General features: G+C 49.3%; 1 protein-coding gene across 3 annotated transcripts in view; it reads right to left on the bottom strand.

Annotated features, from left to right (window-relative positions):
- Nucleotides 1-7,812: 7,812 nt before the first annotated feature.
- GLRA1 (glycine receptor alpha 1) overlaps nt 7,813-18,666 on the bottom strand; it is a 29,570-nt gene continuing 18,716 nt past the window's right edge. Inside the window, exons 3-8 of one of the 3 annotated variants that reach the window (XM_019506470.1) lie at nt 18,285-18,508; nt 16,110-16,192; nt 15,501-15,638; nt 15,099-15,313; nt 14,036-14,182; nt 7,813-8,227 (exon numbers count right to left, since the gene is read on the bottom strand). In XM_019506470.1, coding sequence (XP_019362015.1) covers nt 7,913-8,227; nt 14,036-14,182; nt 15,099-15,313; nt 15,501-15,638; nt 16,110-16,192; nt 18,285-18,508 — 1,122 coding nt within the window. In that variant the 3' untranslated portion in view covers nt 7,813-7,912. The remainder of the gene's footprint in view (nt 8,228-14,035; nt 14,183-15,098; nt 15,314-15,500; nt 15,639-16,109; nt 16,193-18,284; nt 18,509-18,666) is intronic. The other 2 variants (XM_019506471.1, XM_019506472.1) reach the window with 2 other exon arrangements.

Raw genomic sequence — 18,666 nt, 5'->3', positions numbered from 1 at the left:
TTCCCCTTTGTTATTCTTAGAGAGAGGCATATTCTCAGCAGGGCTTTGACTATGTCTTCACAAAGTTAAGTATCAGCATAAGGAAAAAAACAACCCAAAAAACAAACCCCAAGACTTTTTGCAGCTTCCTTGATGGGAAGGTGTTTTTCCCCTAAGGATTTATCCTGGGGAGGGAGAATTGGCTAATCTGTGCTGGGAGGGGGAGGGAAAAGCTGGCTGGGCCCTTGCAGAGCTGAGCACTGGCAAAGCAGGCTGATCCCTCGTCTTTGGGGTCTTCCGTGTGGGGGTGTCCGTGGCGTGGAGGGGGATTGGAAGAGGCTCCCATAGGATGGTGTTTGCTGGAGCTGTGCGAGCGGGGCTGGAGGATGAGGGAGTGTTCATGCTCTTGGAGACTGGGGCAGGTGGAGGGTCTCGGTTTAGATGGCATTTGCCAGCGCTGAGTGCTAAGGGCAACAGAATGAGGCCTCCCTTCCCCTGATGTTTGTAGCTGGCAGAATTGGTCCACGTGGAGCAGGGCTGAAAGCATCTCGTGTCTCTGTGCTGGGCGATGCCCCTAGCTCGAAGCCTCTGCTTTGGAGTGGGGGGTTAAATGCACTGAACAGATGTGCTTGCAAATAACAAACGTGGAGGGGGCTAACTTTGGTTCCCAGACTTGCGGCCTGGGTTTCTGGGGGCTGGGAGCATTGTCAGAAGAGCTGCCTATGCGTTTGCTTGGCCCATGGGTACCTGGGGCAAAGCGTGGTGTGACTCAGAAGGGTCCAGAAGGAAACGAGGCCAGGGGACAGCTGGAAGGAGGAAGCTCCCAAGGCTTCTAGATGAATTTAGGGGACCCCAGAGGGAAGCTGCAGGTGGGAGCACGTGATCTGATGTCTCAAATTAGAACCTGGCTGAGGCCGCCTCTGTGCCAGGCTGCAGTCTCCCATTGCCAGCTGCCCCGAGAGCCAGGTTTTATGCTAGTGCTTGGTGGAGAGAGCAGCAGCTCACCTGAGAGGCAGGCAGGGGGATTCCTGCCCTAAGAAAGGCTTTGACTTTGGAGGAGGCTGGGGAGTGGGGCGCCTGGAGAGCTCCAGGTGCAGAGGCAGAAAGGGAAGGCGGCAAAAGAAAAATCCCAAGAACTGGCTCAGCAATGGTTTGAAAGTTGCTCAGCCAGGATGACTGCCTCGCGCTCCCAGCACGGTGCTGGCAATCGAGGCCAGGCTGCCAGGCTGACCTGGTTTGACTCAGCAATTGCATAATGCCTGGGACAGGAAAGCAGGGATCTGTGAATTGGTGGCACTGCAGGACAATGGCTCTGCTGGGCTGGTCTGTGAATAGCTCCAGACACAGTGCGTCCGGGCTGGAAATCCCTGCGATTACTAGCTGAATTCCCTGGGATCAACCAGGACAAGTGGGGCAGGGTGGAAAGTGAAGCCAGAGGAAACCAGGGAGGATTTGCATGAACAGTCCTTCTTCAAGGCCTGCCAGGGTCCCTGCCAGTGACCCTCCTGGCAGCCCCTAGCTGCACTCTTCCCTCTGATTCTGAATAGAAATGTTTAGGGAAGGGGCTCCAGGCTCCCTCCGGTGAGGTGTTGAATGCACTTCTGCATTGAGATCAACAGGCAGCATACAGCTCGTATTAAGCAAGTCACTGAGTCTGGAGAATCCCAGCCTCCAGGGAATGAATCCTTTCAAGAGCCGATGTGTCCATAACACCTGGCCAGTGTGCTCAGGCAGGGCTTGCATTGCAGCATCCGGATAAAGGGCTTTCTAGAAGAAGGAGCAAGGTTGGCAAGTTGCAGCTGGGATGTACGGGAGGCCAGGGCTCTTTTGCAGTATCCCTGATGGGACCAAGTGTGTAGCAGGGAAGAGATGTCTGACTTTCCTTCCTGGAGGAAGGCAGCAGTGAGACATCTGTCCCTGCCCATTTGTGCTTGGAAGGTCTGAGTCAGGTGCAGGGGAGGGAAGGTTATTCTCAAAGGGGAAGAGGTGGAGGATGGCCTACAGTGAGCCCTATTGTCATGTCAATGATGCAATGGCCAGAGGGGATTCTTGCCTTGATCACCTCCATTTCCAACTCAAAGTTGGTTTAATTGCATTTTTGCATGTGAAGTGCTGGCCCTTCGATTTACTGAATTGCACAATTAAACCCTTCAGGGAGAAGGAAGAAGGGGCAGGAGGAAGGGATGCCATAAAAATGCATGTACCTGCACACACACACAAGCCATTCTGCTCCAATCTGTGCGTTCCCAGCCAGACATGTTTCATCTCCCTATTAGTGGTCCGGTGCCGGTTTGAATTTCTTTATTGGGCGCCCTCCGAATACGATTCCCATCAGAAGTTTTTGATGCAGTGTCTGGCTTTACTCTGTCTATATGCTGACCTAGCATGTGGGTGGAAGTATCCCAGAGCCAGGGCGTTGCCAAGGAGGGAAGAAGAGACTGTGAAACATGGGTGGTGATAAAAAAGAGAAGCCAAATGCCACTTGGCAGCTCACAGGAATCAGGCTGATGAGAGAGAGTTGATCAAAGGCATGAGAAGCATAAGCAAGGAAACATAGATGCCATCGCTGCTTACCACCAAACAATGAGGTAAACAGACCATTCCAACTTTTCTTTGAGCCTAACCTACATAGAAAATGAACTTTTCCAAACAGGAGATTTTACCACACCTTCAACTCTCCTATGAAATAGGAACTTCCATTTCTACCCAGGAGAACTTTTACAGTCTTTTCTCTGATGCCTGATGGTGTTTGTGCCCGAAAGCTTGCAATTAAAGATTTTTTTTTGCTAAAATCTGGTTGGTCTAATAAAAGCTATCACTTCTATCGCAAGTCCTGATTGCTCTTTGAAGAGAGGAGAAGATGCCGGAGCAACTAGCTGAGGAACTCTTAATGGCCCTAAAACAGGGGCGGGCAATTATTTTGGGCGGAGGGCTGCTTACTGAGTTTTGGCAAGCTATTGAGGGCCACATGAAAGGCAGCCAGAGGCAGATAAATATTAATTTTCTAAATTTTTAGGGGCCCCATGGGCCAGATAGAATGGCCCGGCGGGCCACATCCAGCCTGTGGGCCGTATTTTGCCCACCCCTGCCCTAAAATGTGATGGTTTCTGTGTTGGGGCTAATTTTAATGCCCCGAAGATCCAGTGTTATAATTTTCCTTATATATAATGAGGGAGATTTCTTTAGAAGAACAAGATCCAGTGTTATAATTTTGCTTGTATATAATGAGAGAGATTTTTGGTAGAAGGAGAAGCCAATCTTCCACCATCACCTCCCTTTTGAAAAGCTTGGGCCTTGGGATGATAGCTCTCCAGTGGTCTAAGGAATGACAGCCCAATCCTTTCCCCCTGAAACTGGGGGTTAGGCAAAAGACTGATATGCATGCAAGATGAGCCCCAAGACTGGAGCTACAGAAGTGGTGGACAGGAGCTTGCCAGAAGCAAGGTGGAATAGGAGGAGGAACAGGATCTGATACCCAGTGCCACACTGCATTAGAGGAGCTGCCAGAGGGAGGTCTACATCCTTGTAGCTCTGTTTGCAAAAACCTGATATTCTACTGCTGGGCAGATGGCTCACCTCACCTTGCCTACAAGGGCAAGGAGTTTCTTGCAATTACCTTTGAGGCTTGGTTTCTGGGCTGGTTCCAGACTAGCAATCCCTAGGCTTGAATAAAGAAGGGGAACAAACTGCAAAAATATGATTTGATACAAGCTATGGAAAACAGTCAACCATTGAAACCCCCTAAACCTTTTCTCTATGGAAACACTCTTTTTACAAAACTAATTCTAAGAAGTTGAGATCCCTTACCACCTGCTTCAGAAATGGGTGGCAGCCTCAGGACTGCAGATAACGTATAGCATATGGTTGTGCTGATTTGAAGTGGCTGGCTCTGCTTTGGAGTGGGCTAGACCCCAGCAGCAAAAGCCCTGCTCTTTTGGGGGGAGTGGGGAACCAGTATTTAAGAAAGTTAGTAACTTTTATTCTGTTGGCAGAAGGATTTTCAGGTTTCCAGTGGCCTTGGGGCTTCATCCTAACAAAACAAGTAGCGTCCACTTAAACCTTAAGCATGTGAATACTTTCAAGGCAATCACATGTTTCAGAGGAAGCAAATGCTTAGGTGCATGGCTGTATTTGAGCGTGGCCAGTTTTCTACAGCACCAAGCACCTCCTGGCTTATCCACCCCATGTCACAGAGCTGCAACTCTCAGGGCTGACCACAGCAGGAGGACCTGACTCCCAGCTGATTTTGATCATGAATTAAAGCTTAAAAAATAAAATAGCGAGGTCAATTAGAAACAAAACCAACCACATTCCTCCTAGGTGCCTAACACATTTTCCCACCCATGCCCATATTGTTAGATGCAAAAAATAATTCAATTTATTAATTTTCCTCCACTGATCTGGAAATAATGTGGGGAAAAAAGGGGAGAATTTTCAGCAATGCCGAAGTGCAATTTTGCCCTTTTTTATCCGCGGATCACTCTTTTTCCTTTTCTTTTCTTTTTTCCCCTCTAGCTGTTTAGTAACATTATGAATAGCCCTAAAATCCACCCTTGAGACCGATTTCCACAAAGGAGCGACTGCTGGAGGAATTGATCATATCTAGCCATATCAGAACCCGGCCATGCAAGTCAAGAAACCCAGAGGCCTTTGCTAATGAATATTGATAATCGTTATAAAGCAGCATCCTTGGAAGACAGCACAGGTTAGAAACGCAGTTTGCTTTAGACTGCGCGGGGCAAATGCAGTAAACTACATGATACAGAAAAAGGCGGTGGCAACGCTTCCGTAATTGCCAGCCCTTCGATCCTGCAGGGATGAGTATTAAAAGCAAAGGTCTTGTCTAGATGGTGAGATTGACTAGCAGAACTGTAGCAGCCTGGCTGTTTCTAGCCACCTTGCTATATTTATGCCATTACAGCATTGCTGGTATGACCTTCCCTGCGGACATGCGGTTTCAGAAGTGGCAGTCGGTGTCAGCACGTGGATGGGCCCTTTGAGGGAGAGATGGTCTAAATTTGAAGTGACAGCTTGAGGTGGGAGAAGTGACAGGGCTCAGAGTGAATGACACAAGTTGGGCCCCAAGCTCAATCCGTTGCCTTTCCTGCGTTGGCTCTAACCCCCTAGGATCCCTCCGTGTGAGCATCCCTCTGTGGCTGCAACAGGACTGTCAAAGTCCTTGTCTGCCCACAGGAAGGATGGTCATGGGGTTGGGGCGCACGTCCTTTAACGGCTCAAACCAGGCAGGACTCGAGATAAGCCCAAGTGGGTCATTAGATTTTGGGGCCAAATTACCCCAGCACATCAAGGGTGGGGGGAATTGGACTCAGGCACTTCTCTACACAAGACCCATTCTCCTCGCTCCCTGAGCCCCAGATTATGCCCTATGCATAGGATGAAGTGGGAAAAGTGAAGGGTAGCATCGTGCTTGGGTGGGTCAAAGCAAGATGAAGATTTCCTGCCATTGTAAGTGGTGCATCTGATCTGGGGATAGCCTAAAAGGCACTCCCTTCTTGCAGCAAACCCAACCCGGACATCCTGGCAGTAGTTGGCGACTCCTCCTTGGAGCAGCACCAAGCCCTGCTGCTGCTCCCCTGAATTGGTAATATTGCACATCATATTTCACTACCTCTCTAGCCAAGGCCTAAGAAAATAAACTGTGTGTTTCTCTCGTATGTGCAATGGAAACCACCCCCTCCACCCACCTCCCCTCTCTCTTCCCCATCCCCTCCCTTTTTATTTATTTTTTAAATAAAGTGAATTTAGTGCTAGTGAAAGGTGCTAAGGTGGCAGCCTTGGAGACCAACCTCTGTCTCCCCAACGGAAAAGACCACTGGGGAAACGAAATAAACTTTCTCCGCACTGGCCCTCTTCCCCCATCACTGATATTGGTCTTACGCTAGAGTGGCCTTTGGTCTCCATGTTGGGCATCTCTGCTCCAAGGCTGCCAGCTGTGCTACTGGTTGTGGACCAGGAACTGATCTAAGACCCCCAAACACACTCCTCCCTCCTCCTGTTACAGGGTGGGTTGTGACTGAGCTGAGTTGGGGACCCAGAGGGGGTCGGTGCCCTATCACCTGGCCGGTCTGCTCCCCCCGCATGAAATGGGATGAAGTGGTGCTTTGAGTTGCATATGGTGATGCCCCTCCTGCAACAGGGAGTCTGTTACCTGCCAAGGCAGGAGGGGATCAGACCTCTGCCCCCAGCCAGCCTTTGCCACATCCCAAGTCCTCATGCAGCTCTCATCGTTCAGCATCCCGGTCTCTTATGTTCCAGTCCATCCCCCACCCCTAGTGCATCAGTGCAACTGATTGTCTCATCCTTTCCATACGCTCTGTCTCATCTCTTCTCGCTCACTAAAGTGCAAACAAATCATAGGGAGTCTTCCAACCTCGGCAGCGTGTGGCTGGGTCTCTGGATTGCAGGTGGTCCCAAAAGTAGGAACCAGGCAGCAGTGATCACCTGCACAGACCCTGAGCCTGACCCGCAGTGCTGAGAAGAAATGCATAAAATGCGTGACACTTTCATCATGAGCTTCCAGCCCACTTGCACCCACTGTCTCTCTCCCGCGCATCTCCCCCCATCCCCACCCTCTGTAAACTTCCATGACTTTCCCTTCTCTGCATTTGCTTGGCTTCACTGGCTCCCTCCCAGGATAGTATCTTCCTACCACCTGCCAGGGAGACAAAGCCTTGCTCTTCTTTCCCTAAGCATTAAAGCTAAATGCAGCACCAAAACATTACAAAAATATAGTGGGGCTGTGGACTCAGCCTCCAGCCTATACCCGCTATGAAATGTCCGAAAATAATGACCGCGCTCTCTGTACATCTTCTATTGCCCCCCACCCCAACCGCGACCCAATACAGCTTCAGTTCTCTTATTTCTCTTGCTACAAGGTGCAACATCAAAATGCCTGGATTCTTTTGTACTTTACTCTGTAACACCCAAGTCCAACCCCCTTTTGAAACAAATATGGCATAAGAGGGCTGAAACCAACACTGTCTTAACAAAAAATTGCACTGCTTTCAGTGTTACGGGTGTCGACTGGATTGTCATTCATTTGGTATGTCTCAAAGGACAGAATAGACTTGCAAATTTAGATGGATGCTTATGACATTTTCCAAGCCCCCGTTGGGCCACTCCAGTGTAGGGGGTGGGAGAAACGATATCTTTGATCAGGAGTCACAAAATAAGTTGATTTGCAAATGCTTGACTGGGGACAAGGGAGAGTGTGTGTGTGTGGTGGGGGAACAACAAATGATCTAACTGCTATTCCTGACCTCTTTCCTAACCACTCCCCCGCTTTCCCCTCCCCAGTCCATCCAGTCTTCAAAACACCGAACCTGGAGAATAATATAATGAATTTCTGGTGTGGGTTTTTTGTTTTTGTTTTTTTGGGGGTTTTTTTGCGTGCTTGGTTGGAAACTGGTATGGCCTTTAAATAGCAAAAGTCAGAATAAAGCGTAATTGCAGTAATTCTGCACGTGGAATCATGAAACATTCCAGTGACGTTAGAATCTAAGCTGTTAATAGGCTAAAAAAAAGAGGGATTTTGTTGGGTTTTTTTGGTAGGGGCGAGGGTGGTTGGTTGGGGTTGTTTTGTTTTGTTTTTTTTGCATTATAATTAAGCATGGATATATATTTAATATATTACATTGTTTGGACTGCTGTTGAAGCAATCCTGACCTTCCTATGCTGTAAAACTAGCCCCCTGCAATCCCCCAACTCAAGTTTCACGAAAGCTTCTTTCCCCACCCCCAGAATCCTCAGTTCATGTACTGAAAAGTCCCGCCCCCCCCACCCCACCCCCTTTTTTTTTTTTTTAAATAGATATTGCCACATTCTTAAATTCATGCATCGCTGCATTGCTATTGCACATGTGTATAGAGGATCGCGCTCTTGCCTCTCCTCTCCTCCCACAATGCGGCCGGGCTCACTGGTTGTGAACATCCTCCCTGCGGACGATCTTGTAGATAATCCAGTAGAAAATGTTGAAGATGAGGAAAGCCATGGGGAAGCCGATGCGCGAGATCTTGTCGATCTTCTTGGCTCGCTGGAGGAAGAGCTTGCGCATCTCCTCGGGGGACCGGGAAGGGGGTGGGGCCGGGTTGGCTGTGTTGTTGTTGTTGGCGCCTTTCACGGAGATGCCATCCTTGGCTTGCAGACAGGCAGGACCCATCCCGTAGGCGGAGAAGTTGAACCTGCCTTCCCCGGCTTCATCCTCCTGGAACAGATTCAGCATAGGGCTCTACTTAAAATGAGATATAGACTGTGCACCCTTGCTATAAGGCTCTCCGCTGATCGCCCTGGGACAAGCCTCTCCCTGTTGGAGAACCCCTTCGTCTTAGGAGATCAGCCTTATAGAGGGGTGCTACTTTCTTCCGCACAGACGCAAATCAGGGGATCGAGCCACCGTTGGAAAGCGGGATGGACTCGGCTTTCCTCGGAGCCAGTTATTTTGGGGTTGCATTGTGGGTTTTTTGTTCACATCCCCTGTTTTGCTTCTGTCCCTCCCCCCCAGCTCCTGTCTACACCTTCTTTTCTTTTTGGCTCGCCCAGAAGGAACGGGCTCCATGTAACTCGGATAGTCAGTGCCGCCCTGGGAGGATTCCTATGGAGTTACATGGACTTGCAGGTGTTAAGAGCCATCCATGAAAAAGACCTCTGCTGGGGTTCAGGGATTAGCAGCGAACTCATCTTCCCTTCCCTTCCAGCTGCCCATACAAGCCTTCCCCTGCCTTTGCCCTCTCTTCTTCCTCATGAAACCAATCAACAAGGACTTCCCTCTTCCTCCTGTCCTCAAGGAAATAGCGTGTGCAGGGACGTTCTGTTATTCTGCGCTCAGTCAAAAATCTGCACTGTGTAATCCAATATGTGGCTACTACCTTGTCCTTAAGCACAGGCCCTTTTTTCTCCTGCTTTACGAAGAAGGGGGGCACCGGAGCACGGAGAATTGCATTGGCGCGCTCAAACTAAGGCAGTCAGTTGGTTGCACAGACCCAAAGCTTGGAAACCAATTCTTTTGGCTCTCATTCACGGTTGCGAATCGCTTGCCCATGCTAATATTTGGAAAGGTGCTTCTTAACTCTGCGTCACAAATCTCTGAGCCACCCCAGCCCTTATTTAGCCATTTAGACATGTGCAACTATTATGAGTGCCGTGCTCCGGCAGCCGCCTGCTCTGGTTCTTTCCTTGTCTTTCTAGAAACGGCCCCCTCTCCACCTTCTGCTCGTTTTTGCAGTGTCTTTTATGGATGGCCCCTACCGCGGGCTCGTAGCTGCGCAGCATGGATGGGTCTCGCAGTCGCCGCCGGGTCGCTAGGAAGGACAGCCAAGAGCGAAAGGCAAAGCCTTGACAAGCTGGTGCAGTGCGTGACTTACCGATGGGCCCTGCCTGCTTCCTGCCCCCGGATGGGCCACTTCTGCGGCTCCCCTCCCCTCCTCCCTTGTCCATCTATCTCTGAGGTCCCTTTCTAGCACCAAAGCACAGGAGACCTCACACCCTGTAAAGCATTTGTCTCTTGCAGTGCCTCTGAGGATGGACAGGTTGTTACGCTCATCAACTTTTCTATCAAGATGCCTGCGGTGGTACCAGGTTTCTCCTATCGGTTTCAGAAACCTAGTCCTATAGGTCCCTTAAAAACCTATCGCTTAAGGGGGAAGGAAGTGATGTACCGTAGCGGGAGAACCAGCCCAGATCAGGGATGGATGTTCCCACAACAGCAGCCTGCCTGTCTTCAGAGCATGGGTAGCATCCCCGGCGGCTCGCTATGCTCTGGCCTCAGTGAGAACTGAGACTGGAGACAGGCTGAAGTCCATAGAAATAACTATCCCTACTCCAGAAAGAAGGAGACTCCAGTGTGTTGACCGGGCAAACTTTTAGAATATAGAGTTGCTGGGAAATGCGGTTCATCAGCTATTAGGTGGGTTTTGCTCCCTGGTGGATGAGACTTTGGACACGAATGGGGAGAGGCACCTGATCGAGGGCAGTGATTCTTCCTCTGTATTCAGCACTGGGGAGGCCACATCTGGAGTCCCGTGTCCAGTTTTGGGCCCCCCCACGACAGAAAGGATGCGTGCGAATTGGAGAGGAGGGCAGCAAAAATGGTTTGGGGGATGAGGGACATGATTTGTGAGGAGAGGCTGAGGGAACTGGGCTGATTTAGTCTGGAGAAGAGAAGACCGAGGGGGACTGAACAGCAGCCTTCAGCTCCCTGCAGGGGGGCTGCAAAGAGGATGGAGCTGGGCTGGTCTCAGTGGGGGCAGATGGCAGGACAAGGAGCAATGGGCTCAAGCTGCAGCAAGGGTTAGATATAAGGAAAAACTTTTTCATAAGGAGGGTCATAAAGCACTCTAACAAGTTACCCAGAGAGGTTGTGGAGCCTCCATCCTTTCAGGTTTTAAAGGCCCAACTAGACAAAGCCTTGGCTGGGATGATGTAGCTGGGGCTGGTCCTGCTTTAAGCAGGGGGTTGGACTAGATGCAAACTCTTGAGGTCCCTTCCAGACTCATTTTCTGTGATTCTATGAATCTCAAAGCAGGGGGTGGCTTTTTAATCTTCAAATTACTTCGGTCTCTGGTCTCCTGCTTGACTCTATGAGACAGCATTGCCAGGCTCAGGTTTGCGACAGGGAGGTGACTAATTCCTGCGGTTGCCGGCAGGTGGCAGAGAACCAAAGCAAGAAGCTGAGGGCTGCAGGTTAATAATTCTCTGCCTGGAAGAGCTGGGCTGGAAGGACAGGTGAGTCAAATACTAAGTGCCACAGGGGCAGGCTTCCCCCTGCACCATCTCCCGGAGGATTCAAAAGGTTTCTTGCTACAGCTCTGCACCTGTATCCTCTCTCCAGCTGGAGATTCCAGTGCACCCGAGAGTCTTAATATCAGACATGCCCTTTATACCATTACTTATGCCTGCTTTTTCCAGCAGTGCTGACAACCTGCAGCCTTCCCTGAAAAATTAGGTGCATAGAAACTGCGCGCGTGTGTATATACATCCGTGCAAATTCGGTGCACAAGTCAGTCCTAACCGGGGAGTCTCGACTTGCGTGCATGTATACAGATAATTTATTGCAAATAATATTCATTGCAGATTTCGCCTTTCCTCTCACCCTTTATAAGCCAGGCTCAGTTTTCTGCAAATTCATCCTGTATGGGGGAGCATTGTATCCCCAGATTTACCGCTTTCTAATTCAAATGTCTTGGATGGGCAGAGAGCAGCAATGAAAAGGAAACAGAGCAGCCGATAAGGCAGCAAGCAGGTTTTCTTGGGGTCAGCCTCTGGCGGCAGAGGGTGGAAAAGTCCCCCAGGGCTGTGCCAGGCCGGAGTAGTCTAGTCCTTAAAGGGGTAGAAAACATGCACAGGCATCAAGTCATTCTCAGCTTCCTAAACCTTAGCAGGTATTTGCCGGTGGCAGACTGGACAGAGGAGCTATGGGGCAGAAACAGGTCCGGAAGCAGGTCCCTGTGATGGTTTGCTGTTTGAAAGTGATGGTGATGTGGCATTGCTTCTGCATGCCTCTTTTTTTAAGCAAAGAAGAAGAAGAAAGGGAGTTCTGGGTAAATAGCCAGAAGTGTTATAATCAGCAAACCTCGGGGGGGTTGTGGAATATTTTTTGAAGTCTCAGGTATCATTTGCAGTTTCATGAATCATTGGTACTCTGCACCCGTGAGTAAGGAGTGTGGCCGAATCGGTCTGTTTAGGCCCAAGTAGATCTGTGATGAGTTCTGCTTTCAGCTTGCTCTGAATGTGTGTGATAGCACATGCACTCAGGGATTTTCTCAAAGCACATCATTCTCTGCACAGGAAAAATGAGGGAAGAGCAAAGAGCTGCTGGATTCACATTTTTTCCTGGCTTTGCAACCTGTGTGGGCTGCTTTCCTCTACTGATGCCTGCGGAAGTACAGACCTGCAGGCTGATGCTGACAAAGACTGGCTGCCCATCTCATTTGCACATGCAGTTTGCATCGCTGCATACCCATTTTGCACACAGAAATGCCTTGTTTGCAAGGGCAAAAGGATGAAACAGGCCCCTTTGAATGATAACCTGGGTTTGGCGATCTCTTGGCATACAGACTAGATAGCCAGTCCCTCTGGCTCCAGAACAAAGGTTCAGACATGCAAGGTGCATGCAGAGTACAGCAGCAAGCAGTATGACCAGACCAGCTGTGTCCTATACACAGCTGAGTTCAGAGTGAAGACTTCAGGGAGAGGAATAAAGTCTGGAAAGGCATTTTGTTGCAGGAGAGAGAGAACCTCATTGCAGGCAGGGAAGTCAACTTGTGTCCATTGCTAAATGCCATGAAAATAGACTGCCTGTGGCTTCACCTGTGTTTATGCACCTGTGCAGCATGGCTAGTGATAGCAATTCGGGTCGAGTGACTGCAGCAGAGGCTAAAGGGGCTAGCAAGGCTTGAACCCTAGGTAGCCACTGGGGAACATCTGTCTGAGCTGAGGAGTTGCACCAAAGGAGCAGTTGGATCAGCCCTTCAGCCAAGGCCCTTTATTAATCCATTGCTTTGTGGCAGGCTGATGTCTCACGCCTAGAACAAGACAGAGATCTCAAAGCATTGCCTGGCATTACCAGGCCATTTGCATATTCGCAATCAGCTCCGCGGGTTGGCAACAGGAGCACAAACCTTGTTGCCTTCCTTTTGCTGCGAGCAGGCTCGTTTAAGCGTGGCTCCAATTAAATCCACAGAGAGGCTAGGCGGGGATTGGCCGAGCAGCCTGGCGCTCGGTAGGAGGTCCCTGGCAAACGTAGCGCTCTAAATGATCATTCGACTAGTGATTTTATGATTGTTTTATCAACAGTCCTCCAGGGTGGTCTGCGTGCCTTCGCCTGGCTCGGCAGAAGTGAGATGTCTCAATCGGGATTAAGAGATGAAGGCATGATGAGGCAACGGCGCTGGGAGGTTTTAGCTGAGACTATTAAGCAGGCATTCCCCACTCCCGCAAGACCAGAAAGGGCTTGTTTTTTATTGAACTAGCAAGGGCCTGATCCTACGCCATTAGCAGAGGCGGGCCGTTGGCTTCCGTGGCTTTTATGTTTTGCCTTTACATAGCGTTTGGATCTCAGTAGGTTTTGTACAGGTAAGAAGTGCTAAGCACCCAGATGGGGAAACTGAGGCAGAGTGCGGCAGTAGATGGCCTAGAAGTTACCAACCTGGGATTTGAATTCACGATGGGTTTGATTTGACTCCTTTCCTTCTATAATCAAGGCTGGGCTTGCCAGCCATGACTCACTTCCCATCTCCCTCTTTTACACCAGCTATAGATTTATCTTTCAAGAGAGGCCATACACTTGCACTGTGGGGGATGAACCTCACCTGCCTATTAAGTTTGAAAACACCTGTAGTATCTGTCAGCCTGTCTATGTGCCCGGGTACAGTGCTGTCCTGAGCCCAACAGGCATAGTCCTCTGCCTCTGGCTGTATCCATCTTTGCATTTCTCTCTAATTTATTGTGTGATTCAGCATCTCTGTGGTGGGCACATACAGAAGGATCCCACCGCTACTCTTATCCAAGCTGCAGGCAGTATGGGACGTATGCCTGTTCGGGTTGGCTTCAGCCATGGGAAATATGCATAGAGATTTATTTTTTTTGGTGGGGGGGTAATTGAGAGTTGAAGCTTACAACCAGTCTGAGCAGCACGTGCTTCTGAGCACAGGGTTAGTGCAAGCAAAGAGCATCTCACTTACCTCCAGGCTACAGACAGGAGGCTGCTTCACTGGGGTTTGCCATCCCACCTTTCTCCCCCCCCCACCTCAACGAGGAGCAGCACTTCTGCATTGCTGCCTGCAGAAGTCGCTCATAACCTTTTAGAGAGGCATCCCTTTACCTGGACTGGACTGCACCCAAGATGAGTCTCGACGGGGGAACCACAAGCAGTTGAACCCACCAGGCGTTTTGTTCCCTGTCCCTCCTATCTGTCTCTTTATATAAATGGGACTTTTCTGAGTGCCACTTACTGGATCCAGCTGACCACATGGGAAGATACTGAGGGCTGGGAGTGCTGGGACTCACTGGTCCCATCTGCTTTGCATGACTTGTGTCTTACCTTATGGTGCCTCCGCTTCCTTCTGAACCTGAGCAGCTCTTTGTGCTGCCGAGAGACAAAGTTGACAGCAGCGTACTCCAGAAGGGCCGAGAACACGAACAGCAAGCACACGGCCATCCAGATGTCGATGGCCTTCACGTAGGACACCTGGGTGGTGGAGACAGGGTGGGATACTGTGAGACATTTAAATGGTCTTCATGTTCCACCCATCAAGCTAGCCTTTGCTCTGCAATTCTGTGCTCTGTTCACTGCTCCTGGTAATGAAGCTCCTATTTCACAGCCCTGCAATGGCTTTCACGTCAATTAAGTTATCCTTGTTTTTTTGCTTCAGTCTTACACTGAATCATCCAGCCCTCAGTCTCTGGCCTATTAGTACAGCTTCTAGTTTCTTTTCAACTGGAGAAAAATAGATGCTGTTTTATACGCGATGATGCACCGCTGCATCTGCACCCCCCCACCCCTTTTCAGAAGTCTGGATTCACAATGATAAATTCCTGCTTCCTTTTCAAACACAAGGAATTTTTCAAAAGTCTAGAAAGTCTTTTCAAAAGTCTAGATCCACAATCGTAAATTCCTGCTTTCTTTTCAAATGCAGGGAATATTTTTTTAATGTCACTAGCCTGCAAACATAATGCTTTGTGTGCAGGGCTCCTGGCCCAGAGTTTTGCTTAGCTCAGGGGTTGTCCCCCTGTGAACTGAATGATAGGAAAAAGATGTTTTCTTCTTAGTGGATCAGGTTTTATACTGATACTGGAATGCAGGTGATTACCATGAACCTGAAAGCCAGTACTGGGGGTAAGGGGGTGTGAGTGAGATGTTTGCTGGGCTGTGGTGATGCTGGGTTGCAATGCTCCTTCTATAAGCTACAGCCAATCTGCTTGAATCCAAATGGCTCTCTCTTGTTCCCTGAATTGGGAGTGACCCAAGAGACAGCCACTTGTGCCAGTTCTGTGGATAGGTATTATGGGTGCGTGCGACCTAACCCAAAATGCAAAGCGAGCAGGTTTGAATGAGTTTCCCCAGTCTCTGCAATTCCCCCATGAGGCACAGGTGAGCTTTGTACCTTGGGCAGTGACGCTCGGGAACCAGAGCTCTGGGTGGTCATGGTCAGCACGGTGGTGATGCCCAGGCCCACGCGGGCAGGGGCAGCGTCCATGTTGATCCAGAAGGAGATCCAGGACAAGATGACAATCAGCAGGCTGGGGATGTACATCTGGATCAGGTAGTAGCCCATCTGGCGCTCCAGGTGGAAACGGGCTTCTATGCAGGTGAACTTGCCTGAGAAAGACAGGAGTTTCCAGTAGGGCATGGGAGTCTCCCAGCATCTGCACACAATGGCTCTCTGAAATTTGGCTTTGCTGGCTTAAAAAGGGTTTTTCCTGGGCAGGGGAGATGTGGTGGGGGAAGGCCGTGCATTGCTAGTCTTAGCACAGTCATTATTAATGCATGGTGCCCCATGACTTACCTGTGTTATAATGCTTGGTGCAGTACCGCAAGTCTTTCTCTTCCTTCAGGATAAACTGAGGCAACGTTAAGCCATCTGCAACCTGCACAGCACCTTTCTCTTGCCATTCGAATATCAGGTCATTCATTGTGTAGCCGACTGTCGAGAGAGGGGGGATAGGACACGTGAGCTTTCTCATGCAAACCAGAAAGGGATGGTATTGCAGCCCTGTTGCAAGGCAGGAGCCTGGAAAAAAAATCTCTTGTGAGCTCTGGGATAGGGTTTGGGCTTGTGTGCTGCCCAGACAGACCTGAGAGTGGAAACCTGGGTGGGCAGGAGTGGTCATAACGGTGCCTGGATTAGCTGGGAATTGTGACTGGGAACGGGTGAATAGAAACTGCAAGTGGTTTCCTGCTAGGTAGAGGGGCAAAAGGGAGATCAGTAGAGAGAAAGGAGAGATAGAGGATGGAGGGGGTCTATAGTGAACAACAGGTGTGTGCCTGTGCTCTTGCGTGAGAGATGAAGGCGAGGAGGGAAACGGGCCCCAACTTTGGCCTTGAGACCCTGACTGCACCCAGTCAGAGGGAGGCTGGCGATTCGCTTTTGAGAGGGGAAACTATCTGTACTCACAGCTCTCCAGCTGCATGATGCACGTCTGGACATCCATGGGGAAGTTCTTCAGGTCCATGGGACATGCCAGCGTTAGTGTGATCCTGGGAAGAGGAGAGAGATGGGGGAATGACAAAACACCCTCCAGTGCCCATCGGTGTCTGTTAAAGCAGGAGCAGCACAGTTGGTTCAGATCCACTGAAGTGGTGAAGAACCCAGTAGCTCTAGCAAAACACTGGACCAGGCTACCCAGAGTGGGAGTGGGATCTCCATCCTTAGAGGTTTTTAAGACCCGGCTAAACAAAGCTTTGGCCGGGATGATGTAGCTGGGGCTGGTCCTGCTTGGAGCAGGGGGTTGGATTAGATGTGACCTCCTGAGGTCCCTCCCAACCCTCATTTTCTATGATTATATGACAGGAATAGTCATGAGGAGTAATGCTGAGAAAAAGACACCAAGTTCAGGCTAGGAGTCTGTATGAATTCTGTTCTTTGGTTGGATAACATGACTTCTTTGAAACTGAAACCTTTCCTGGAGGAATCCAGGTTTTGGGGGGCCGGATGGGTAATACCTTTTATCGGACCAGCTTATATAGGTGGGAGGGCTAAGGGACAGATATGGGGTCTTTAAGCGCCCTTCGTCTGGTCTGAGAGAGGATTTCCTGCTAGCTTATATTTACAGATGACAACTTTGGCAAAGCCCCTTGAAATTTTAGTTTGATTTCACTCAGTCGGTCTACGCACATGCCTGCATGTGTTTGCATGTGGATGTGGATGGGTTTTGAACATATCAGGTCCCTTCCTAATGTGTGCACGCTCTTGCACTCGCACACAACATTCATTTACATAAACACATGCGACAGGAGTGTTACATAAGGTGTTTAGTCAACAGAGCTCCATTTGTAAAGGGCAGAAACCTGAAAACCCCGGGGAGAACGAGCGTGCCTGGCTGTAGGGAGGCCAGAAGAGAACAGTTTTATTCGCTGTACTTTGCCCGTGTCTGTGGAAGGCATTTCAGAGCGGATGGCTGATTTTCTTTTCCCTTCGGACTTGGAAAGCTGAGGTCTCTGTGATAGTCAAAGCCATTTCAGCCCAGAGCAAAACACTCCAACTAATCTGTGCATGTTTGGGAGCATAACGTTGTTATGATGCTGAATACCACAGCTGCTCCGATTGCAGCATGGGCACCTGAGCTTTAAGAGCAGGAGGGCATCTCTCTTGGCCTAATTAAACTTTTTTTTTTTTTCAAAGTCTATTGGGGTGGAAGTTTTGGTTCCAGACTGTTGGCTTTTTTCATGAGATAAGGTTGTTGACCTCATGGCCAAGTGTCAACTTGGAGGACCAGGGTGTTTCTCGTAGTCTGGTCTCTACCATTCAACTTGTTCAACGTGGAAGACCTACTTGTAGCTGTGTCTCGCTACTGCTGACATAACTCTTGGGGTTACAGACATGCAAGCTGCTCCAACACACCAAAGTACTTAAGGAGGTTTTAGGCTCTCAAGGCCTGTGAAACCAGAGAGAGTGGGGTAGAAGACCTATGGCACACCATTGAGCCCCATCCCATCCAGGTTTAGTCACATAATTAAAAACTGATTGTAAAATCTGACATAAGCAGCATTTGCTGCCACCACCTTGCCATCCTAATGCTGTCATTTTGGATTTTACCTCAATGGGGGCTGCAAGTCATCTTGTTGGGACTTAAACTTCTGAGTCCAGGGAGGTCTGGGGTTTTAAGGTTTTGCCATCCCTCAAAAAATTTGAGAGATCAGAATTTCTCACGGTGCCCAAAGACAGACAAAATTATTCATTAAGCAAAAATTTAAAACAACAACAACATAAATATATGGTTTGGGTCAACTGAACTATTCTTTCCCAATAATTTTAAAACACCCTGATTTTTTTTTCATACCGTAACTAATGTACATTTTATGCCAACATAATTTTCAACAGGAAAAGTGTTATTTTCCATTTTTTTCAAACATTTTCCTAAGTTAGGAAATTTGCCAAAACAGATTGTTTTCTCCTAAAAGTTTTGCATTAGCTGAATCTGTGTTTTCTGATGAAGAAAATGTTCCAATCAACTCACTTCCCGGGTGACTGCTAGTTCTCTGTTTTATTTCCCAATTTTTTTTCCCCCCCATTTCTCTTTCCTTCCTTTCTGCCCCTTTCCGCAGAGACCCTCCCCTTTATTCGCCTCACCTGATGCTGTAGAGGACGTTGCCGTTCCTGGAAATTCGGAGGAGTTTGTTGTCTGTGGTGATCTCGTGGAAGTGGGCCCCTTTCTCATTGGCAAAGAACAAGTCGGGTTTCCAGATGGAGTCCAACATAGACGGATCTAAGTCCAGGGAATCGTCAGGGTACTCGTTATACGCCAGCCGTGGGTCGTTCCACTGCTGCCGCAGGAAAATGTTCACTCTGTAGTCCTGCAGTGAGGGCACAAGAGTTGTGGGGAGAGGACACAAAGTTAACGAGTGCTCAGAAGAGTCCGAAATGGCTGAAAACAGTGCAGGCCAAAGGGATTTTGAGGCCAGCTGCAGCCGAACAAGCCAACACACAATGTCTTTGGCGTGACTGGCATTGT

This window comes from Gavialis gangeticus, unplaced genomic scaffold, assembly GCF_001723915.1.
Source record: "Gavialis gangeticus isolate Ggan-Ray unplaced genomic scaffold, GavGan_comp1, whole genome shotgun sequence".
NCBI lineage: Eukaryota > Metazoa > Chordata > Crocodylia > Gavialidae > Gavialis > Gavialis gangeticus.
This window is presented reverse-complemented; position numbering and strand designations above follow the sequence as displayed.